The sequence below is a fragment of the Squalius cephalus genome (genome assembly GCF_949319135.1).
Source record: "Squalius cephalus genome assembly, chromosome: 1".
In the NCBI taxonomy this organism is placed as follows: domain Eukaryota; kingdom Metazoa; phylum Chordata; class Actinopteri; order Cypriniformes; family Leuciscidae; genus Squalius; species Squalius cephalus.
Genome location: NC_137122.1, coordinates 35,213,524 through 35,237,730, shown reverse-complemented (window position 1 = coordinate 35,237,730; position 24,207 = coordinate 35,213,524). Strand labels below are relative to the sequence as shown.

Below are 24,207 nucleotides of genomic sequence, written 5' to 3'. Positions count from 1 at the left end.
TTGTGCATAAAATGCAAGTTACTCAATGCTGACTTCTTTTTTTTTTTTTTATTGTTATTTATAAGCAATATTGCAACAGTTGTGCTGTCAGTGATTTAAAGTCAGCATGAAAATGAAGTTTCATCATCTTTACTTTCCTTTTGTAATGTATATCTGAGTGAAATGGCTTTTCAAACGAGAACAAATGTAGGGTGGCACTTGATTTTGTGCATCGGGAATTGATTGGATCTTTGGATGGTTGTGGTTTGCTATTGCTGTGATGTCATGTGAGTGACAGGTTGTCCCGCCCTCACGCCTGCAAACACGTAATCTGAGAATAGGGGAAATGCTGCTGCAAGAGGGAGGGGAAGTTATTTTGATTATAGATTATGAGGGTACATTAATTAGTAAAAGTGACGGGGTAACCCATACATGGAATTTGTCCTCGGCGTTTAACCCATCCAAGTTAGTGCACACACATTAGGAGCAGAGTAGTGAGTAGTGAACACACACACACACTGCAAACGGTGATACACACCCGGAACAGAGGGCAGCCATTTATGCTGTGGTGCTGTGGTTTCCAAACATTTGTGAAACAAATGGGTCGTTCTGAAGAGCTCAGTGAATTCAAGCATGGTACTGTGATAGGATGCCACCTTTGCAATAAGTCAGATTGTACAATTTCAGATATTTTAATAAAATTAGATTTTTTTAGGGTTTGGCGAAGACTTGAACTGTTCAACTGTTTTTAAAATTTGAATTTAGTCCATTGCCACCACTGCATTAATACAAAAGGCCCTATTTTATTGATCTAAGCGCATGGTCTAAAGCGCAAGTGCAGTTAGGACTTGTCTGAATCCACTTTTGCTAGTTTAACGACGGGTAAAATGGTAGGCGCGCCCAGTGCATTTTCTAAAAGTGGTTGTCCCTATTCTCTTAATGAGTAATGGGTGTGTTTTGGGTGTAACATGCAATAAACCAATCAGAGTCTCATCTCCCATTCACTTTAAAAGCTAGTTGTGCTCGCGCCATGGCAGATTTGCTATTTACATGGCTGAATTTGCAAGGGGAAAAACTGAATGCTTCTCTAGCGAGGAAACGGATCTGCTCGAGTGCGAGTTTAAAGACCCACCTATAGGCGCATATTACTAATGCGCTCTTTAAATAACAAAAAAAAATATTGCGCCATTGACTTTAGACCAGGTTTTTGTTGGTCACTGGCATGGTCTATTTCAGTTACCTCAAAATAGCAACGCGCCAACAATGCACCCGAACACACCTCGTTTTCAGACCAGTACGCCCAGGGGCACACAAATGCATTTGCTATTTAAACAAAGGGGCTCAGGACTTGAAAATGATAATTCCATGAAGCTCTGATATTAACCAGCATCAGATTAAAGATGAATTTTTTGGTGTTTTTGCCTTTTATTATGATAGAATAGTATAGGACAGGAAGCAAAGAGGGAAAGGGTTACGGGATCAGGGAAAGTTCACAAGCCTGGCCCTGGACTCAAACTCAGGTCACCTGAAGTATAACAGTATTACATGTCAACGTGCTAACCACGAGGCTATCGGCATTAACTAGAAGGTGTTGGTTTTGTAAATGTTAGAACCTCATTGTGTAAGAAACAAGGGGGGAACGGAATCCGACAGCAAACAATCCAGCTTTTTTTGCCTTTTTTTTAATGATAGAATAGTACAGGGCATGAAGCAAAGACGGAAAGAGAGAGAAGACAGGATCAGGAAAAGTTCACATGCAGGGACTTGAACTCAGGTCACCCAAACTGCAACAGTATTATATATCAACATGCTAACCACGAGGCTATCTGCAACAACTAGGATTGGGTTTGTTAATATTAGAACCTCACTGTGTAAGAAACATGGGGGGAACAGAATCCGACTGCAAAAAATCCAGCTGTCGGGATCCATTCACCCACCCTTGTAATGAGAGATGTGTATGTAGTGGCTTAAAAGATGCTGATTCTATTTTGCATGTGAATGGATCTTAACCAGCATGGGATTAATGATTTATTTTTTGCTGTTTTTGTATTTTATTATGACAGTATGTAGACAGGAACCAAAGAGGGAAAGTGAGAGAGGGGTACGGGATCAGGAAAAGTTCACAAGCCTGGACACAAACTCAGGTCACCTGAAGTATAATAGTGTTATATGTCAACATGCTAACCACGAGGCTATCAGCACCTGCTCTAAGATTTTGGTTTTGTTAATATTAGAACCTCATTGTGTAAGAAACAAGGGGGGAACGAATTTCGGAATGTAGTGACTTAAAAGGTGCTGATTCTATTCTGTGTGTAGCCTAGATGGAGCTTAACCAGCATCAGATTAAAGATAATTTTTTTTGGTGTTTTTGCCTTTTTATTATGATAGAATAGTATAGGACAGTAATCAAAGACAGAAAGAGAGAGAGGGGGACAGGTTCAGAAAAAGATCACGTGCAGGGACTTGAACTCGGGTCACACAAAGTGCAACAGTGCTGTATATCAACAAGCTAACCACGAGGTCTTCGGTGACAACTAGACAGTTTTGGTTTTGTTAATATTAGAACCACATTGTGTAAGAAACATGGGGGGAACAGAATCCCCCAGTCAGGATCCGTTCCCCCACGTCTATAATGAGAGATGTTGATGTAGTGGCTTAAAAGATGCTGATTCTATTCTGCATGGGAATGGAACTTAACCAGCATGGGATTAATGATTTATTTTTTGCTGTTTTTGTATTTTATTATGACAGTATGTAGACAGGAACCAAAGAGGAAAAGTGAGAGAAAGGATTGGAATCAGGGAAAGTTCACAAGCCTGGACTTGAACTCGGGTCACCTGAAGTATAACAACACTATATGTCAGCTTGCTAACCACGAGGCTATCAGCACCAGCTAGAAGGCATTGGTTTTGTTAATACACTGCTCAAAAAAATTAAAGGAACACTTTGAAAACACATCAGATCTCAATGGGGAAAAATATCATGCTGGATATCTATACTAATATGGACTGGGTAATGTGTTATGAATGAAAGGATGCCACATCGTTTGATGGAAATGAAAATGATCAACCTACAGAGGATTGAATTCAAAGACACCCCAGAAATCTAAGTGAAAAAATGATGCAGCAGGCTTGTCAATTTTGCTGAAATTTCATTGCAGCAACTCAGAATGGTACTCAGTAGTTTGTATGGCCCCCACGTGCTTGTATGCATGCCTGACAAAGTCGGGGCATGCTCCTAATGAGACGACGAATGGTGTCCTGGGGTATTTCCTCCCAGATCTGGACCAGCGCATCACTGAGCTCCTGGACAGTCTGAGGTGCAACCAGGTGATGTCAGATGGACCGAAACACAATGTCCCAGAGGTGTTCTATTGGATGTAGGTCAGGTGAGCGTGGTGGCCCTTCAATGGTATCATTCCTTCATCCTCCAGGAACTGCCTGCATGCTCTCGCCACATGAGGCCGGGCATTGTTGTGCACCAGGAGGAACCCAGGACCCACTGCACCAGCATAGGGTGACAATGGATCCAAGGATTTCATCCCGATACCTAATGGCAGTCAGGGTGCCATTGTCTAGCCTGCAGAGGTCTGTGCGTCCCTCCATGGATATGCCTCCCCAGACCATCACTGACCCACCACCAAACCGGTCATGCTGAACGATGTTACAGGCAGCATAACATTCTCCACGGCTTCTCCAGACCCTTTCCTGTCTGTCACGTGCTCAGGGTGAACCTGCTCTCATTTGTGAAAACCACAGGGCACCAGTGGCGGACCTGCCAATTCTGGTGTTCAATGGGAAATGCCAATCGAGCTCCCTGGTGCTGGGCAGTGAGCACAGGGCCCACTAGAGGACGTCGGGCCCTCAGGCCACCCTCATGAAGTCTGTTTCTGATTATTTGGTCAGAGACATTCACACCAGTGGCCTGCTGGAGGTCATTTTGTAGGGCTCTGGCAGTGCTCATCATGTTCCTCCTCGCACAAAGGAGCAGATACCGGTCCTGCTGATGGGTTAAGGACCTTCTACGGCCCTGTCCAGCTCTCCTAGAGTAGCTGTCTGTCTTCCTGGAATCTCCTCCATGCTCTTGAGACTGTGCTGGGAGACACAGCAAACCTTCTGTCAATGGCACGTATTGATGAGCCATCCTGAAGGAGCTGGACTGCCTGCACAACCTCTGTAGGGTCCAGGTATCGCCTCATGCTACCAGCAGTGACACTGACCCTAGCCAAATGCAAAACTGGTGAAAAACAGTCCGAAAAGATGAGTAGGGAAAAAATGTCAGTGGCCTCCACCTGTAAAACCATTCCTGTTTTGGGGGTTGTCTCACTGTTGCCCATCTAGTGCACCTGCTGTTAATGTCATTAACACTAAAACAGCTGAAACTGATTACCAACCCCCTCTGTTACTTAACTGACCAGATCAATATCCCAGGAGTTTAACTGACTTGATGCTATTCTCTGATTAAAAAGTATTCCCTTTATTTTTTTGAGCAGTGTATTAGAACCTCATTGTGTATGAAACAAGGTGGGAACAGAATCTGACGGCAAACAATTCAGCTGTCAGAATCCGTTCCCCCACCCCCATGATGAGAGATGTTGATTTAGTGATTTAAAAGATGCTGATTCTGTCCTGTATGTAGATGGAGCTTAACCAGCATCAATTAAAGATTTAATTTTTGGGTGTTTTTGTCTTTTATTTTGATAGGATAGTATGTAGACAGGAACCAAAGAGTTAAAGCGAGAGAGGGGTACGGGATCAGAAAAATATCAAGCCTGGACTGGAACTCCGGTCACCTGAAGTATAACAGTGTTATTTGTCATCTTGCTAACCACGAGACTATCAATGTAGACGAAAAAATGAAATACCTTCTCAACCTGCGTTGTTCTGCCTTGCAACACACACGCATGCATGCAAGCATGCATGTACACACACACACACACACACACACACACACACACACACACACACACACACACACACACACACACGCACAAAACCACTTACCAGGGTTTCATCCTCTCATGATCCTGACTGGGTGGCTGAGGGCTGGGAAATCTGTGAGGGAGGATTTCCCATGAGCCTTGGCATGGCGTTAAGGAAACACCTGTAGTGTTAAAACTCAAAGCCACCCAGGATAACCTTCATTCCATAATATCACACACTGCACTGCTTGACAAGCACATAAATATCCAGTTCAAACAAAGACATAAAGAAAGATCACAAAACATCATATTCAGTACCTGTGTGACCTGACCTCCATTAGTGAAAAACAAGAGTTTCCCAGACTGATCAACAAGTGCACTGAAGATAAGGACAGATTGGAGGCAGGAGCAGCCTTCACTCCTCTTCTCTTCACATCAACATTCTCTCTGTTTCATACACATACAAGACATGTGTTCACCTAAACATCTCACGTGATTAGAGTGCTCCCTTTCTTTCCCAAGCCTATCTGTAAAGCACCCATCTGTACTCTTTCTGTGGATGGTCAGCACACTATGCAGATTTATTACACTAGCAAGGATATGAAATATTCGTATTGTTCATGTGTCAAATTTGGCTATGTTCATGACTTCACACAAGGTGCCTATTGCAAAGTTAGGGGTGATTTATAAGGAATGCATTTTAAAATGCGAAACAAGGTAGTGAAATGAAAACTTTTAACTTAAGTACTGCAGTTTTATTATGTTGTGTTGTGCGCAAGATGCTGCAAAGATGCAAGTGCAGCAGTCAAACATGGAAAAGCACAGTGGAATGCAAAAATGCATTTTGAAAGGATGGCAGCTTGGTGTGAAGGCCTGTTCACACCATGGACTGTAACAATAAATGTTACTTTGAATGATCGTTCTAATTCTATGAGAACAGGGAAGTCCACACCACAACTATATCGACAAAGGGGAGCAATGCTGTTGGAATCCCTTTCAGAAAGATTTTTTTTCCAGCTGATGAACAATAAAACTTTGACAACCTGCTTTAAAGAGTTTGAGCTTTCAAAACAGCAGGTATGACATAACTGCAGCATGTGTTATACAGATGTAGAACGTTATTGTGCATTAGTTTAGATGCTAATATACATCACTATAGTTATTTTTCTTGGTGTGAATGGCCCTTTAGTCTTTTCTATAGAGTTAAAGGAGTAAAGTTCTTAATTTCCTGTATAGAGATCATCTTAGATCTCTGTTATTGTTATTATGTTTATAGAGACACAGCAGGTGACATGTTCATCTTCAGTAGGAGCAATGGTGCTTTTATCAAAGGTGGTATGACCCCACTGTATTTGTGTGTGAATGTGTTCATTATCCACTGCTGCAAGTTCTTCAAGCTCAAATCCAGACAGAGTGTGAGAGATGTGGAGGCAGAGTTCAGGAGGAGGGGAAATATAGGATTTCAATATAGGATGCATGTATTCTGTATTGTGGTGCAATCACATATTTAAACGTAAACAAATGAATAAACGTAATGCGATGCTTATTTAAAAAATGAACCAGATATGTAAAGGTATAAGATTTCTCCACTCAGAAACTCATGGCATAGTTTATGTAAACTATTTGCATTGATGTAAACTATTTGTTTAATGCAAACTATTTGCATTGGTTTTATTATTTTATTTAAATGTTCATTTTCAAAATGTATTTTCTCAAATTGCTTAGAAACAGCAAAAATCAATTCGCATTTATCTGTATTTCTTCAGTTAAAAAGTATGAACACGGCTAAAATATGGCTAGCTGTGGAACAAGCAATATTCAATTTGTTTTAAACGGAATTGAAAATATAGGCTATTAGATTTATTCGTGATAAATATGGTTGTAGTACGGTGCATTTAAAACACATTCAGTTTGTTAGTATATTACAGAAATCTTACCCGTTTCATTTATGTATGACTGACATATGTAACACTCAGGCAGAGGAAGAGGACGAAGCCAAGCGGATCGAATAGCAGTGTAACTTTAAGAAACAAAACAACAGGAAGTTCCAACAAGAGAAAACAGTATGAAATGACAATAGCTATGTTTCCATCACCCTGTTTTTTGCACATCTGGAAATATCGCATCAAACAAGTGATAGAATTGGCAAATTTCAAAGAAAAAAAATTTCTGAAAAAAAGTTCTGCGAATTAAGAAACGCATTTGCAGAATAAACGCCGATGCAGCGAACATTCAACCACGTGACTAATCGGTTTCCGCTGATGGTGTTTTATTTTCTGTTGGTTACTACTAGCCTACTAGCTTACCAATACCACCGTCATTCGCTCAAACAACTTGATGGAAACGCCTAATTCGCATTTGTGTCTTTTTATTTCCTTTTTTTGCAAACTTTGACAAGATTTGCTTCACGTTTGGATGGAAACCCAGCTAATGAGCAAACTGAACTGAGGGCAAATATACAGTGTGAACTCATTGAACAAAACAAGGATCAGGTGTGTGAAATCAGTCAAACAATGAATAATCATGACAACTAATGAAAACGCAACCATTATGATGACCAAAGAAACACAGGAAACAATGAGAAGCAAACTAAAAGTCCATGAAAGTGAAAGTGGACAGTGTCACATTAATATTTTTTTATACATTGTTTCGATTATGTGAAAACTGTGTAGGCTAAATGGATAGAACTTTTATATGCAATTCAAATACAGAAATCTCAGGCATATATAAATATTTATTTGAGTGTGCCCAACACTGAAGAACCCTCTTACAAACACAGAGGCAAAAGCACAAAGCCTTATAGGTTTTTATTAGATCTCATAGGCCTAACCTCTCATTAGCTGAAACACAAGTGCGTTATTCTTCTCCTCAAAATAAAAACAAGAATGAATGAGAAGACAGACGTCTGGCATCCAAAAATTTCTGCCCCTGGAGCAATTTCAGCACCATTCATGATATTTCTCATGACATCATAGATTACCACCTTTACCTGCTGTCAAGATAAAAGACCAAACATTAAACTTAAGTGGCTTAATAACATATTATTTTCTCTTATGCATGAAAAAGGCACAAGAACACCTTGTGATGTTAATCACCACAGAACAGCAGTGTTGTTGCTATGGTGTCTGATGTAACGCTGAAAAAATAGACAATTAACCCAATGTTTATTTTGTAGTAGGCTATACTTCTATTAATTTCTTAGTAAAACAGGTCATCGGGGGCATTCACAAATCACCAGCACCTGACAAAAGCCCCCTGCCTCTGGTTCTCAGGTGTGTGAGTTTGTGTGATGGCAGACGGTTGAATGATGCTCTGTCGCTGGAGGACAGATTGCTTTGACATGTGTAACCTCTGAAAATATGATCGAAAACATCAACCAGCCTCATTGCTCTCTATCTACTTCCTCTTCCCGGAATAATCATTCCTGTTTCTCTCCACCTCCATTTCTCATGACTCCTGTCTGCTCATTCCTGTTAAAATCTCTCTCTCTCTTTCCCTGAATATCCCTCTTGGCCTCAGGAGGTGTTATGACAGTAAGGATGGAGTGTGTGGAGAGCAAGAAGGAGCATGAAGAGAGATAGTGCTGGGGGCGAGCTGGATGGAGGGTAGACGAGAGTTAAAAAAGGGGCACTGTTTCAGAAATGTAGCCTGGAGAGACAGACATCCACCGCCACCACACTAATGTTTTGGAGGGGGGGGCTAAACATCAACACCAGTCAAAACAGGTAGGTGCCCTGATCTTGAGTAACACACACACACACACACACATTAATGAACACATACCGACACCCATAATTACACACACCTCACCGCAATACACCTCTGAGAGTGAATGGCTGGAATCATATTGACAGTGTCATGCAGTATATAGTACTGTATTCTTTTATATACAAATATATACACATTTCAAAAGCATTTTAAAACATTTCAGTTTTTACAAAAGTTAGATAAATAAATAGACACTCATAATCATAAGCTGCATTCACTGGAGGAAGTAACCATAGCAAAAATATTTTTTGAGCGCTTTTTTAATATAGGATTTATGTTAAAAAACACATGCACTAGCATTTATTTCTTTTCTGTGTAGATTATTACACTTTAATAAATTACAACACAGACAGTATTTATAAAAAAGGTATAAACTGTAGGAATAATCCGACTGTGTAATTTTGTATGAAACTGTCTTATTCTTTACACACACTCACACACACAGACCTGTCTCTAGAGAATTCAGTGATGACATTGTTGAGGTTTTACCACAGGGCAAACCCCCCCCCCCCCCCAATGTTGCAAAATCAATGTCACTTTCATCCACTCACTCGCTTCAAACTGTAATGAAGAGGGCAACAAACAACCACCTCGTCTGTCTGTCTCTCCTGTGGAAATTTTGATATCATTATTCTTGTGTCTGTCTCCAGGCATGGGAGGCACCAGATCTGACTAGTGTCTTCTGATACAGTGCTGCGGAAACCAACATAATTAGACAAAACTGGGATGAGCGAAAGGAGTTGACAAAACCTAGCCCCAAGAAGTTCTGTCATTATGTTCTTCCTGTCACTGACGCTCCATCAAGGGATGAAAGTCGACACACCTTCCCCCAGGCCTCAAGCTGTAACTATACAATAAGAGTGATGGAATTTGCTTTCATAAAACTGCAATTGCTGTGTGATTCATGTTTTACATTAATGATGAATGGGATTGAAGGTTTAACAAAACTTTACATTAATAGCTGTCATTTAAAGGGCTTTACGGAGCAGATTTCTGAATGCAGAGATCAAATGGGGGAAAATACCTTAAATCACATGATTTAAGATTAAAGCTGCTTGCTACTAATTGCTGTTCACATTCTAATCTAAACTTTCAGATCTTCCTTACCAAAACTTAACACTGTGTTAGTTTCCACCAAAACACAGGGCTGTATTTTTGTAGCCTCAGTCAGCCACACAATATTATAACGCTTTGTTTATCTACCAGTTTAATGAATTAATGTCTCGTCTTCTAAAATCTTTTATTTTTTAACGTCTGTTTTATTCTGTTATTAGAAATTAACAGTGTTTATCTTATAGTTATAATTTCGGTTCATCAAATAAATCTCCATTATATAAATGTAGACTATTGCTAAATTTTAATTTAGCTAAATATCATATAGATAAATGTTAATAGGTCTGTAGTAGGCTAACTGTAGTAGGCTAACCAATGTTTTTGATCATTGGACAAGAGATTAAAATATACATATCAGGACTATTCTTCAGTCATGTTTCCATATTTAAATTGTACCTGGTTTATTTGTTTAGCCTAGGTTATATGATTGTAGTTCTGAATGTAATTTGACCTTGTTTGGTCTGTTGTACTATAAATGAATGAATGAATGAATGAATAATACGATTCTGAATACCATCCGCCACAGCCGGCGCTGTTCTCTCGTCTAGCAGTGTTTTTACAGTCAGGCGGTTGAGAGGGCACCTAACAAAGGTCCTTTTTCTTGGTGACGTGTATGCTTGAAATCGATATGTGAAACTAAACGAAACGGATGATAAAACATTGCATAACTTTCGATTAGAGGCTTTTTTCTTTTTCTTTGTTTACCGTGTTTTTGGTGGCGCCTTTAACCGTCTCTGAAGATGGAGATGCTTTACCATCAGACCAATAAGTGAGTTTGTTTATTCTGCTGATAATTTTGAAATAAATTAGCTGGCTTAACAGTAAACAGAGCGTTTTCATAAGTTCGGTACAACATGTAACAAATAAAAGGCTCTTTGAAATCTATTGTATAGTAATGTGACAAGCTGCTTTGGTCTGACAGCATCTGTTAACCTAAATGAAGAAGATAATGTTGCTTTGCTTTCTCTGTTTACTTCCTGTTTATGAATCTAATATTTTTTGGTATTATTATTATTATTATTATTATGCTGCTTAATTATGGTCTTTCAGCTGTTTAGTGTGCCAAAAGTGAGGTTAAACTTTAATGTAGAGCATGTATAATGCTATCATCTGGCTGACAGCAGAGACGTCCATATTATGAACCTACGTTATAGTCCCCTAATGCTTCTAACACCAGTGAATAATGTACAGTGTGTTTAACCCTCTCTCTCTTCTCACACATCCGTGTCTTTCACTTCCAGACAAATTCAGGAGGTTCAGTCTCAGATGGGACGACTGGAGACAACAGACCGACAGTCAGTCCACTGTAAGTCAGTGTATGTGTGCTTACAATAGAAAGAATAAAGATCCTCAGAGACGATCGGATACAAATAAGACACATACTCTCAAACATTATGATAGTCAGAGCTGGGTAGTGTGGTTTATGAATATGAATTTCACCTAAAAGCTGCTTCCTTATCCTCGATTGGTAATGTGTCTACCCTATACATATGGTGTACTCATGTACAGGGATATACACTATAAAGCATAATCTTAACTGCTAAATGTGACTAAAAGACATGAAGATATTATAAACATTAACATTATGATTTTTCTTTCTTTTTTTTTGCTTTGCAAATTTACTTGACTTTTAAATCCGTACATGACCAAATATACCAGGTGTCGTATAGGCTGTAGCATTTATTGAACCAAAATGTCAATATTGTAGCACTACATTTACCGTAAAACAAATTTTTGGTCTGCCCAATTTTTAATGCCATGAGACAACTCTTTTTTTTAATTTTTTTTTTTATTTCGTATCTTCCTACTCTGAGCTGTTTGATGGTCCTGCACTCAGAAATGAGTTGTTTCTGTGTCAATGCCCATAACTATGCCCATTTTTTGTTGATATTTAATTACTACATAAATTCTCATCTTTATTCTCTTGTAACATATTAAAGACCTGAGAAAGAGTGCCAGGTAACACCAGTTATAATAATGTGACATATAACCAGTCCTAGGCCTGGGTTACACCTGCGTACTGAATAATATTTAATAATATCTAAAAGTTTTGTGGTTACATGTGTTTTCCACGACCTCTTCGCAAAAATGTATTGACCCCATTCACACCAGTAAAAATACTCTTGTGATTGGATAACCTAAATGTAAAACCACATGCAAACTGTGTCCAGTCTTCGAGCTGCAGGCAAAGTCATTGTGGTGCCACCGGGTGCCACTGACCACCTGATTGTTCTGTAGAGGTGGAGCTCACGCAGAGAGCCAGGCTGGTGCCACGGCAGGAAGGACAGGGAGGAGTGATGGGGTGGGGGGGCATGGAGAATGAATGCTGGATAGGAGGGCGAGAAGTGTGGAGTGGTATGGTTTGTGTGTGTGTCTGAGGTGGTGTTGTGGCTCTGTGGTGAGTCTGAATGAGATAACCGTCTCCTACCCATACTGATGACATCATATGAGATGTCATAGGCGGGAAGGATGCGTAACGCATGCGTACGTTTGTCTGTGTGAGAGCGACTGTGAGATTGCATTGTCTCAGTGGGTGGGGGTCAGGGCAAGACTGCCTGTGTGATAAAACTTTCCCACCAGTCTGTGGTTCTCTCCAAGGAAGCTGCACTCATTCCCAATCTGTGGATCTGCATGTCAATGCTTGATTCCATCTGTACATTGTTACTTATTTTAACTCATTGCAACATTTTCATGTATTTACACTTGTAGCATTTAAAATGGCTAATTGGAGCTTTTAGTGTTTTGTTTAATAATATAGAATTAAAAAATCTGCCATATATTGTTATCACACACACACACTTACAATTTATTTCACTCATTGTTTCATAATTATTTGTAAGCATGCATTAAATTGATTTAAATTGGCATTTAGATATTTATTGTTACATAACATTTACATTTTCTATTTTAATTTTCTATTCTATTTTTCAAAAATAAAATAAAAAATTAAGCAGCACAACTGTTTTCAACATTGATAATAATAATTTCTTAAGCAGGAAATCATCATATTAGAATGATTTCTGAAGGATCATGTGACACTTAAGACTGGAGTAACACAGGAATAAATTACACTTTAAAATAAATAAAGATAAGTAAAGAAAAGTCATTTTAAATAGTAATAATATTTCAGAATATTAGTTTTTAATGTATTTTTGATCAAATAAAAGCAGCCTTGGTGAGCAAACCACCACCAACTTGAATGGTAAATTATGTGAAGTACTTTATGTACTTGATATGATTGTTATTTGTGTACTTATATTTTCTGATGCTTGTGTTTCTTGCAGTACTTGAGAATGAACTTCAAGCCAGAATTGATCAGATCTTTAATCAGCTGGAGCGACTCGAGATACTAGCCAGTAAAGAGCCACCAAACCGCCGCCAAAATGCCAAACTGTGAGTGCATCAGTAAAAATATCCACTAGTGCCTTCTTGAATCCAGTCCTTGAATCCAGAGAATTGCCAACTAGAGCAAAATAACCTTCCTGTCAGAAGATTAAATTAGATTCCAATTTGATCTTTAATCAGTAAGCACAGACTGATAGCAGTCCAGTATGTGAGTAAGTGGAAGCTGGACTATAGGACTGTTGGATGGATGACTACCTCAACGTTGTAGGTTCAAAGATCAGGAGATTCATAAGCTACCGCACCATGACAAGGCAGGTTGCTCTGGGAAGATTCTCCCTGTAGTAAATACATAATGTAAGTTGCTTTGAATAAGAAAGCCATTGCCAAATGAAGAATAATGTGATGTGATGCGAGGTGATGAAGGTTAGGAGTGTTTGTGTTGTGTGCCGCCCCGTGGCAGTGGGATCCAGTGAAAACATTCCGTCTGCAGTCACGTCATCACCAACGTTCCTGTTGTGTGTGGCAAAGCTTGGCTAAAGCACTGTGCAAACACACCTGAGGCCAACACACCTGTTACACCAACTCATTCACAAAACACTGAATATCGTACAGACACTTCTTGAAGAGTGCCTGTCTCACAATGTGTGTGCATGAAACCAGGTTAATGTTGGTAAGTTGGTCTAATCAATGGGAATCCTAGTTTTAATGGAAGGAGCTTCAGAGACACTTCTGTAATTTAAGTGATTGTTAGACCTATATATGTTCTAATACATAAATGTTTTTCTGTATTTGGTCAAAACAGCTGAACAGTAAGGATTTTATCTGTTGGCCTAGTCAGCCCATTAGTTCAGATTGGTTTTGTCCTGCAAATATTATTATTATTGGCCCTACAACAAAATCAATACATTTTAGAATTTTTTTTTAATTGTTAAAATAATAATAATGTTAAAATATATATAAAGAAATGAAATGTAATAAATGAAAATGTATTGTTTAAAAAAAATATATATATTTAGTGTATATATATATATATATATATATATATATATATATATATATATATATATATATATAATATATGCTAATGCTTGCATAATTTTATTTATTTATTTAATAAAATAAATGTTACTTTTAGCAGTGTGATCATTATTATTATTAATTGTAATGGTATTTTCATAAATTTTTTTTTAGCAATGTAATTTAAAAAAAAACCATGTAAATACATACAAAATCTCTAAATATGAATGGATATAAATTAATTATACAATTTCTTTTTTTTTTAGATTCATTTTCAATAATAGCTTGACAGAGTTCCAATAACTGGCCTGAAAATGTCTTATACTAGCCCTGAGCCCTTGTATTATCCTTACTGTTGAGTCCTAAATGGTGTAAATAAATTGTGCAAAGTTTGATTCGAAATAAATCTTTAGCCGTTTCTGAAAGCAAAACCTCTTTATACTTAAATGAGCAGGTACTCTACAACTATTGCATCACCGGACAATACCGGCGGGCTGCTGTGTGGTCCAAAAGATACTCAGTGTGTTTTTCTTTCTGTAGGCGTGTTGATCAGTTAAAGTATGATGTGCAGCATCTTCAGACTGCCCTGAGGAACTTCCAGCACAGACGTTACGCTCGTGAGGCTCAGGAGAGAGAAAGAGAGGATCTCTTGAGTCGAAGCTTCACAACAAACGTCAGTAGACCACACACACGCCGTTTCCCAAACTCTTTCACTATCACTCATCAGTCTATAAACGTACATCACACTACAAAGAAGGCATGATTTTGACTGTTTTTTTTGTGTAGGATGCAGACACCTCCATCCCTATTGATGAAACCCTGCAGTTTAGTAGCAGTCTACAAAACGCTCACAGAGGAATGGACGACCTGCTGGGCTCAGGCTCCAGCATCCTAAACGGCCTGAGAGACCAGAGGAGCACACTTAAGGTCTGTGTGACACACAGAATGCAGGGCGGATTGCATTTGGAGACCAGGAAGGGGAATTTTTTTATCCTCTTATCAGGGTGTTTCTAAACATTTCTAATAGTGCTTGACTGATTGTTGATAAAGTGCCGATCGCTGATAATACAGATTAATGATAGCCAAATGAAGTGTTCACAAGATTGAGGAAAAACAATAGATCTATTGATCCATTTAAAATGAAATCATAACAGTTTAGGCAGTGATATTTTGGCATTATTAATATACTATTATATTAGTAGCTTTTAATTGGAGTTGTTTTAGTAATTTTGTTGATTGCATAATTTTTTGTTAGTTTTAGTATTTTAACTTAAACTTATTTTATTTCAGTTTGTGGCCAAGGCAACATTTCTAATTTCTTTTTACGTTTTTTTTTTTTCTTTTCTTTTTCATCTAATATTTATTATATTATTATATTTCAGCTTTATTTCAATGCAGGGTTCCTACGCAGTTTTTGATTTGAATAATTTCCAGGTCTGGATAAGTATGGGAAAAAAGAAAACAGAGTATGGAAAAAATATTTGTGTTTCCAGACTATTGCCTCCTATTCAGTTTTCTAAAATATGAAAATAAAAATTTCTAAAAATAAAAGTATCATACAAGCAGAGAGTTTGCATGGCGAAAGTTTAGTGATTGTCTAACACGAATGAATTCAAGGCACACATTTTCATTACGCAAACCTGTTTGTCTTTTACCATAAGCGAGTCTCTTTTAAACTTCACTAAATGAATGTGGGTGTGCCACTCAAACCAGCAACAGAGAAAGGAGCAAACGATCATCTAAATCAGGCTGTATTTTGCTGTTTGGTGATCATGCAACATCCAACCTCATTTACAGCATCCAACTGATGCAGAGGTGAATATATGCAGGTCATAAAGTGTTTGAGGTTTCTTCTTATCATGCAAGTGCATGTTATCACTTCATGTTAATATGGTCTGAAATTTGAGACTGAAAAAGTATGGAATTTTTTTTAATGGAAATCGTGTAGGATCCCTGTCAATCAATGAAAATGTTTTAGTTAACAATAACAACACTGGTTTGAGGTCATGCATGCGCATTTAGACGCTGACAGTGTGTTTCCAGGGAGGAGTATGTGTTCTTCCTGAAGCTCGTCTGATTATCACAGAGCGTGAGAGACCGCCTCTGACTCTGGTTTTGGGGAAATGACGGGGGTGATGTGTACCTCAGATGTTTTACTGAGTGAATGAATGTCTCTGTTGCTCACCGTGTTAAAAAAACGCTATTCAGAAAACTGAAGGTTCTTGGTTACATCTTGCACCTTCTCTCTCTCTCTTTTTTTAGGGTACCCATAAAAAGATGTTGGATGTCGCAAACATGTTGGGTTTGTCGAACACGGTCATGCGCTTGATTGAGAAGCGAGCAACACAGGACAAGTTCATCATGATGGCTGGAATGCTCGCTACTTGCTTTGTCATGTTCCTGGCGGTTAAATACCTTAGCTGAACTTTCCCAACTTTAGGCGACCTTGCTCCTTGATCACGTCAGTGGCTCATTCCGGTTTTCATGCCACTTGCATCACATCTATAAAAATCGCAGAGGTGTGCTAAAGGAAATCACACAACTGCTTCTTTGCAGGATGACTGTCCGTCTCATCTTCACAAATCTTTTTTTGTGTCTATTCTTTCTTCATCTACTGTATTTTGAAAGACATTTAATCTTTTCATAACTTTCTGCTCATCTGACTCTCAAATAAGCAGTTTGAACATTTGTCTCTGCTAGTCTGAACTAAAAAGATCAGTCCTCCTGTAGCTCAGGTGGTATAGAGAGCAAATAGTCATTAAAATGTACTTTTAAAATTGTTTAGAGGATTGGTCTGCTATCTGGCTCTTCATCGTCATCTTTTGGAGAACAAACCAAAAACATTTGGTTATTCAGTGCTGTGTTGGTTTTGTACTGTATTATTCCTAACACTTCAAACCTGTAAATACAGATTCTTAGACATTTTTGTGCAATAAACTCATCATCCATATACATCCAGCTGCCCTGAAATGTAAAACTTGTTTCATACTGTTAAACTGTCTTCGCCTGGATCTAAGCAGGAGCCACAGCCCCCGGCAAACAGGAAATGAGACGTCTTATTGGACATCTGCTGCATGGATCTTGACGCTCTGTGTGCGCACATTCACACATGCTCAGGACCCCAGCAGCATAATCCCCAACAATGTCCCCCTGGAACAGCCACAACATTTTATGTGTTTGCCACTGTTGACAGCAGGTTCGTTGACCAAGACGAAAAAGATACCATAATGTGACATCAGTTCCTAATTGCTAGTTACTTATTTTAATTATTTGTGTATAATAATGCTCAATAATTATGCTTTTTTGTGTGTAAAATGAGATAAAAATTATGTGAAAGTAGAAAAAAAATGTCACCTGCAATTCTTTTCCACTATAGTCACAAATTGACAGACTTAAGGATTAGAAAGAAGATATGTTACAAATGTACATAGTCGTTAATGCTTATATTTGCTCAAACACATTTTAAGGTATTAAAAAACTGCCCCAGCATTTGTATTTGAAAGATCTTGTATCGTCACCTTCCTAAAATAACTGGCTAAGTCATTTTTTGACAAAAAATATTTGTATTATTATTTTGCATCTCCTCATGATCCTGGCCACCTCTGGTAAACTCGTACACATCCTCAGTTGAACAGGTCATGCAATTCTACCCCTGTAGTATAATGGCCTATGTCGAGAGTGTGACTTAGGCCGTTTTATTCTGAAAAAATGACTTCGGCAGTTATTTTGGGAAGGTTACGATATTTAACATAAAATATTAATTCCTCTATGGTTTCTGGTGAAAACTTTGCAACAAGACGCGGCGTTGATAACTAAATCCAATCTAAGGCAAGTGAAGTACCATCCAACAATGCCATCTAGCGTCATTTGGGTGAACTTCATTGGGGTGATAAATTAGGGCCTATTCTGCCAAACCCTTAAGTAAATATATCACTAAAATCTACCTACAATAAAGAAACCAGTGTTACAAGTTCAAGTTAATTTATATGGTTTCCACAGTAAGGTAATCCATCCCAGAGGGTGCTCTTTGTGTGGGTTTTGATCATAGTGTGTTCATAAATAGTTCAAGCATTTTTAGTACAAAATTTGAAAATGCCTTTGTTTGGCAAGTAACATTGACAAAAGGTTATTAATCAGTACATGGCCAGTAGAACCTTTCTTAGTGGGTGAGGATAGGCATAGACTACTTTTATGGCTGACTGTTATTTTATCAGGTTATTTCTATGTATACCAGAGCTTATTTATTTTCCCCAATGAAGTCAAATTCAGGCACAGATGACCTTGCAATATGTCTCACTTATTGCCACTTTCTTATGGCTTGCAGCTGGTTTTGCAATTCCCGGGGTTCGCCACTAAACAGTGAGAGACAGGTCATGGTTGGTTTGTTAAAGTGCAATTTTACTTATTTTCTATATCTTCCTGTTTGGAATGTTATAGGTTAACCTGAAATGTTAATGTAAAATTCTGCAGCTTGAGGGGGTGGTTTGCATTAGGAACATTTGTATTCTATGAAAAAGGTTTTAGTACTACTTCATATTAACATGGATAAAATAATAATAATCACACTTGTACACCAGAATTACAAGTCAAAGTCTTTATTTGCTGATGCATCAAGGAGGAATTAAAAAAAGCTAATGTCACCGCTGCCATTTACAGTACGTCACCAAAAGTTTTGCCACATTCTGTGTCCCTCCAAAGTTCAAACACACTCCTAACCTCTGTAGTACCAGCCCTGATCATGTTAACATAATTTTTTTCCCCACATTTTTAATGTCATTATTTTTTTTATTAGCATTTTTAAATGGGTGTTACAAACCTTTATTTTACAGTTACACTACGTTAACTTTATTTACATTTAACTAAGTATACAGAAAAAAAAACATTTTCCAAAGAAAATAATTTAAAATCAAATAGAAAATAAAATTATTGCAGAATACTACAATCATACAGTTGTTACAAGATGCAAAAACAGCATCTCAATGTACATCTTTTCAGTGCAAGATTTCACAATTCAATAAGGGATGGGAACCTTCAAATCCCAAAGTGTAACTTGTTATACAGTTTCAACAGCCTGTGTGACATTATAAAAACTTTTGACATCAACATGTGTGATGTCTGTTTCATCCACTATTTTCAAATAATTTATATTGATTTACAACCAATCAGCAAAAATAGCTTAACACTGTTCAGTGCTGAGTATGGCTTTTATTTTAATCATCTTGTTCATGTTTTTTGATACCCTTTGATCAGAGTATAGTACAATGGTTTTTGATAATTGGTATGATCTGAAAATTACCAAATATTATGATAATCGTACAGCACACCAATCGTCAGTTTATCACAGCCTGGTTTTTGAATAGCAGGCTTAATTTTATCTTTGCATATTGTATCAGTTAATTCATAAACTCTGCAACTTTCATGAATGCTTAGTACACAGAAAATCAAGTCTCCAAAAGTGACCCTTAAAGACCACCCATTACCAACTGTATACAACCACGCTAAAAGCCCACAACAAAGATTTTGATTATGGCTTCAGCAAGAGAGCTTCTGGATACAAGAAACACATCAAAAAATTAACAAAAATTTGACATACCACACAAAAATGAAACAACACGCCAGCAGTGGTTTCCTAGTTGTAAGAGCCATGTCTTGGCCTATAAACCAACTCATACTCCTTGTGGGAATATTTATATATGGTGTTACATAACTCAACCTCCTAGCTCCTGGTTCAGGACATATAATTTCAAAACATTACAATCTCAAAAGGCAGACAAGATCTTATTCTGTCCTTAATTTAAATGCACTCTTAAACAGCCCTGTTGAGGTCACCCTAAGGTAGCAGAGGACGTAGAGGACAGAAGAGGACTATGGGTCGCCAGACTGTGCCACCCATTAGCTAAAACTCTTCAGCCTTACACGTTGCTTGGCCAGGCCCTCTCTTTGAGAGAATCCGGTATTCAGGAGCCATGATTTGGAGGGTGCTGAAGGTCCTGCCCTGCAAAAATAGGATGCAGAAGTGGGTGTAGCTGTAGGGCAGCTGCTGCCGCAGCAGAGGCTGGTCGAGGGGCAAAGAGCGTTGGGTAGAGGGCAGCATGGGGGAAATGGTGTAGAGCAAGAGGGGTGTGATGAAGGGCAGAGGCTGGTATAATATGTATGGGTTGGCCTGAAAGGAAGGCAGTGTGGTGGGCTGGAATCAAGCCAGTGTGTCCTAAAGAGTGACCCAGTGAATGGCCCAAAGAATGGCCCAGTGGAGACAAGGAGATAGGGGTTAGATGATGTTGAGGTATGTGGTGCACCTGGGCTAGCTGGGCATGGGCAGGGTGGTGATGATGATGATGTTGGGTATGGGGATGAAGACCCATGGCAGCAGCGTGGTGCTGCAGGATGGCATGCTGTACTGTGGTAATAGAGGTAGCAGAAGCTGCAGAAACTGTGGGTTGCTGGATGTGCATAGGCTGCAGTGCAGCTGGTGGTGGCGGCGGTGCAGGGGCAAGGTTAGCCGCTGCTGCCAAGTTAGCCGCAGCTGCAGCAGCAGCAGCTGCAGCTGAGGGGAAGCTCTTCACCTGCTTGGCCAACAGTTGCTGTTGAATGTGCTGTTGAGCTGCTTGCTGTAACTTGCTGTATTTCTCCATTTCCTCTGGGGTAAAGGTGATTGGTTGACTTTCTAATGGTGCAAGACCATCCTCTTCAGCTTCCATGCCCATGTCCCCATCCTCCATTGTGGGCGGGGGGTAACCAGGGTAGGCGTGCATAGAAGGTTGAGGTCCCATGTCGGGCCCCATTAGATGCCCGTCCAACATGGGGTTACTGGAGTCTTGTATTGGCTCACCTTGGTATTGTGACATCATCATTGCTGGATCCTGTTCATATTGTGGCTGAGACTCATGGAGGGCTGGAGGGTCTGAGGGTGGATGTCTGGTCTCCTCGGACACTGCAGCATTTGATACAGCCTCTTCCAATGGCTGCTTTTGTTGTTGTGGTTGCTGTTGTTGAACTGGTGGCTGAGGTGGAGGAGGAGGTGGGGGAAACTCACGAATGGGTTCTACCAGGATTACTTCATTACTATCAGAATTTTTCGCCTGTTCAGACTTTGCGCCCTCAGTTGAACGTGTAAGAGGAAGAAATGGTGGCTTCTTTCCTGCTTGGAGCTTGCCAAAAAGAGACAACATACTTTTGTTTCCAAGGGCAGGGGGGAGCTTGGGCCCAAAGTATCCTTGTGGAGGGTCCTTGATCTTGATGCCTGTCTTAGTGCCAGTACCAGATTCATCCCCTCCTTTTCTAGATTGGATTTTCTCCAAGAGTTGTCGGGCTGTGAATGAATTTCGATGTTCTGCAGCCCCTCCACCCTCCTTTGAGGAAGCTCCACCACCACTTCTAGTTCCTTGTACCGATGAAGAGTTGCTGTTTCGGGTATGTGTGCGGGAAGAGGACCTCGGAGATTGGGAACGGTAGATTCTGGATCGGTTAAAATCCCGTCGCTGTGTTGAGCTATCAGATCGCCGGCTGTGACCATGTCGATGTGGAGAGCCCTTGGTGGAGATAGATGAACGACTGGCAGAGCTACGGCTGCGACTGTAGCTGCTGCGTCTGTAGGAACGGGCGCTGCTACTCCTGCTACTACGACTGGAGCTGCGACTACTGCTCCGTTGGTGTCTCCGCCGATGATGTTTCCTGCGGCTGTGTGAGCGTGAACGTGAACGCGAGTCTTCCTCTGAAGAAGATGAGGAGTAATGCCGTCTGTGAGATCGCCCACTACCACGCCTCTCATAGTCTGAGTCTGAGGAGGGTATTCTTGATCTGTGGCGACGTTTTTCATCACTGTAGTCACTGTAACTGTCTGAGTAGCTACGGCTACGGCGACTGTAAGCACTGCTCCCTGCTGAGGAACGCTCTGAGCTACTTGAGTAGGATCGACTGCGTGACTTTTGACCTCTGTGGCGTCTATGGTTGTGGTCTCCTCGACGTGATGACCTACTACGTGATCGTCCAGAATCATCACTGCGGTGTCTGCGCTGCTCGCGTGGTGGTGTGGAGCGACGGCGAGCTGGTCGAGAACGTTGAGAGGATGATCCACCATCCTCCTCACTGTCACTGCTTGGAGGTCGACCTCCACTTAAGCTCTTTTGGGCTGAGGCAGAGCAGGAAGCAGCAGGTGTGTTGGTGTCAGATTTAAGACGTTTAGTACCATTGTGTTCCTCTTTAGTGCTAGCCTTTACTGCACTGCTTTCCTCAACTCCAGACAACTGAGACATTTTGTGGGACCGTTTTCTCTTTCCTCCCACAAGGGACGTGCTTACTTCTGATGACTGAGCAGTGGACACTCCATCTTTGTCATCCTTGTCTTTCTCTTTTTCCTTACTTCCACCTCCCTCTGCTTCAATTTCATCAGTGTCACGTGGTTTATTTTTGCTTTTCTTTCTTTTATGTTTCTTCTTCTTTTTTGTTTTCTCTCCCAGTGTCTCATTCTCTAACTCCCCCTCCACTGCTGCTTTTTCTTTACGCTTGGAATGCTTGCTTGACTTCTTGTGTTTCTTCTTCTTTTTCTTTTTCTTAGACCCTGCAGATACATCTTCATTACTTTGTAATTTCTGCTCATTGTTCTCGCTCTCAGCACCCTCCGCTTTTAAGGATGATTGTTCTTTTTGAACAGTACTGGGTCCTGCAACCGTTGTAGCAGTCTCTCCACTAGTGTCAGGAGTACTGTCTGTGTTTTCAGGCTTAGACCCCTCTTGTCCATCAGTGCCAACTGCCTTGGCAGGTTTGCTGTTTTTGCTTGCCCAGTTTCCTTTGTTTCTTGACAGTTTGAAGTCAAAGTAAAGAGGATTACAACTGTAGGAGAGAGATGGCTGAGCCTTGGTAAATTCCAACAATTCAGAAGGCCATTGCAAGGTAGTGCTTTCATCCTTACTTAGCACAGGAAAGAAAGGCCCAGTTGCCATGAGTGGACCTGTGTCTGGAGACTCTGATATCCCTTGCTTGTTATCAGCTGGTTGGCACGTGCCAACTACTACTGCTGTATCACTTTGCCCTGCAGCCGTACTTCCTGATTCTTCCACTGTCTTCACTTCAGCTGATATGGGAGAGGGATTTGTGTTTTGGGCCTGTGTAGGTTCGATCTCAGTGTCTTTTTCAGATGTGCAGCAGCTGACTTGCTCTCCAACAGTGCCTGCTGCTGCCACCTTCTCATCTTTCGCTCCATCCTCATCCTCCTCCTTGCTATCACACTGGTCTGTAGCCTTCATGAAAAGCAGAAACTGGAAATGGGGCTTGACCCGACAATGTGCAGGAGGTACATAATGGTAATACTGTGGCTCCTGTCCAGAGTAACCTTCCTCCTTTTTCATCATCATCTTCAGCTTGTTCAAAGTAGAGGCCAGGGCTGCTCCATCATCTGGTTGTGACTGCTCTTCTTCACCCTCACCCACCCCTCCACCACCACCACCACCTCCACCACCACCTCCACCACCTCCACCACCTCCACCACCTCCACCACCTCCACCACCTCCACCACCTCCACCAACTCCTCCTCCTCCTCCGCCGCCGCCTCCTCCACCACTACCTCCTGCTTGGGAGATATCAGTGGTAGATGCCACAACTATGTCCTCTCCTTCAGTCTTTTCTCCTCCCTCTTCCTGACCTTCTTCTCCTTCCACCGTCTCTTCACCATGGTCTGCAAAGAAAGCTGCAACTGTCTCAAGTTTGACTGGGGCTTTCTTAGCAAAAGAGAAGGATACACTGACTTTGGGAGCCTGTGAGCCTCCAGAGGGTGTTGGAGAAGAAGTAGTCTTGTTAAACCCAAAGCTGATGGTAGGGCCTGTTCTAGGGGAGTCTTGATCACTAACACTACAGATTCCCTTATCTTCAATAGCCTCTGTGTTGGTATCCACTGTCATAGGCACACCATCCATGGAGTCTTCTCCCTTTTCCCCATCTACTGCCACTGTGGTGGTCTTAAACATAGGGCCACTACCAGCGACACTGCAAAATAAATAAAAGAATGAGACCCTGTGCAATGACTAGCAACACTTCCAAAAAAAGATTAGAAGACAGACTCAGAATTTTAC

The 24,207-nt window shown here is 40.3% G+C and overlaps 2 protein-coding genes across 9 annotated transcripts in view; one reads left to right on the top strand and one right to left on the bottom strand.

Moving 5' to 3' along the window:
- Positions 1 to 10,341: 10,341 nt before the first annotated feature.
- On the top strand, positions 10,342 to 17,642 carry gosr2 (golgi SNAP receptor complex member 2). Its single transcript, XM_079864677.1, has 6 exons — positions 10,342 to 10,550; positions 11,023 to 11,087; positions 13,066 to 13,174; positions 14,684 to 14,816; positions 14,930 to 15,070; positions 16,406 to 17,642. The coding sequence occupies exons 1-6, from the start codon at positions 10,522 to 10,524 to the stop codon at positions 16,565 to 16,567; spliced, it is 639 nt and encodes a 212-aa protein (XP_079720803.1). The 5' UTR covers positions 10,342 to 10,521; the 3' UTR covers positions 16,568 to 17,642.
- Positions 17,643 to 18,722: 1,080 nt separating this feature from the next.
- The window catches only part of gpatch8 (G patch domain containing 8), a 49,791-nt gene continuing 44,306 nt past the window's right edge, over positions 18,723 to 24,207 (bottom strand). For all 8 annotated transcript variants that reach the window (XM_079864609.1, XM_079864606.1, XM_079864607.1 and 5 more), the window contains one exon: positions 18,723 to 24,121. In XM_079864609.1, the coding sequence (XP_079720735.1) occupies positions 20,101 to 24,121 (4,021 nt within the window). In that variant the 3' untranslated portion in view covers positions 18,723 to 20,100. The remainder of the gene's footprint in view (positions 24,122 to 24,207) is intronic.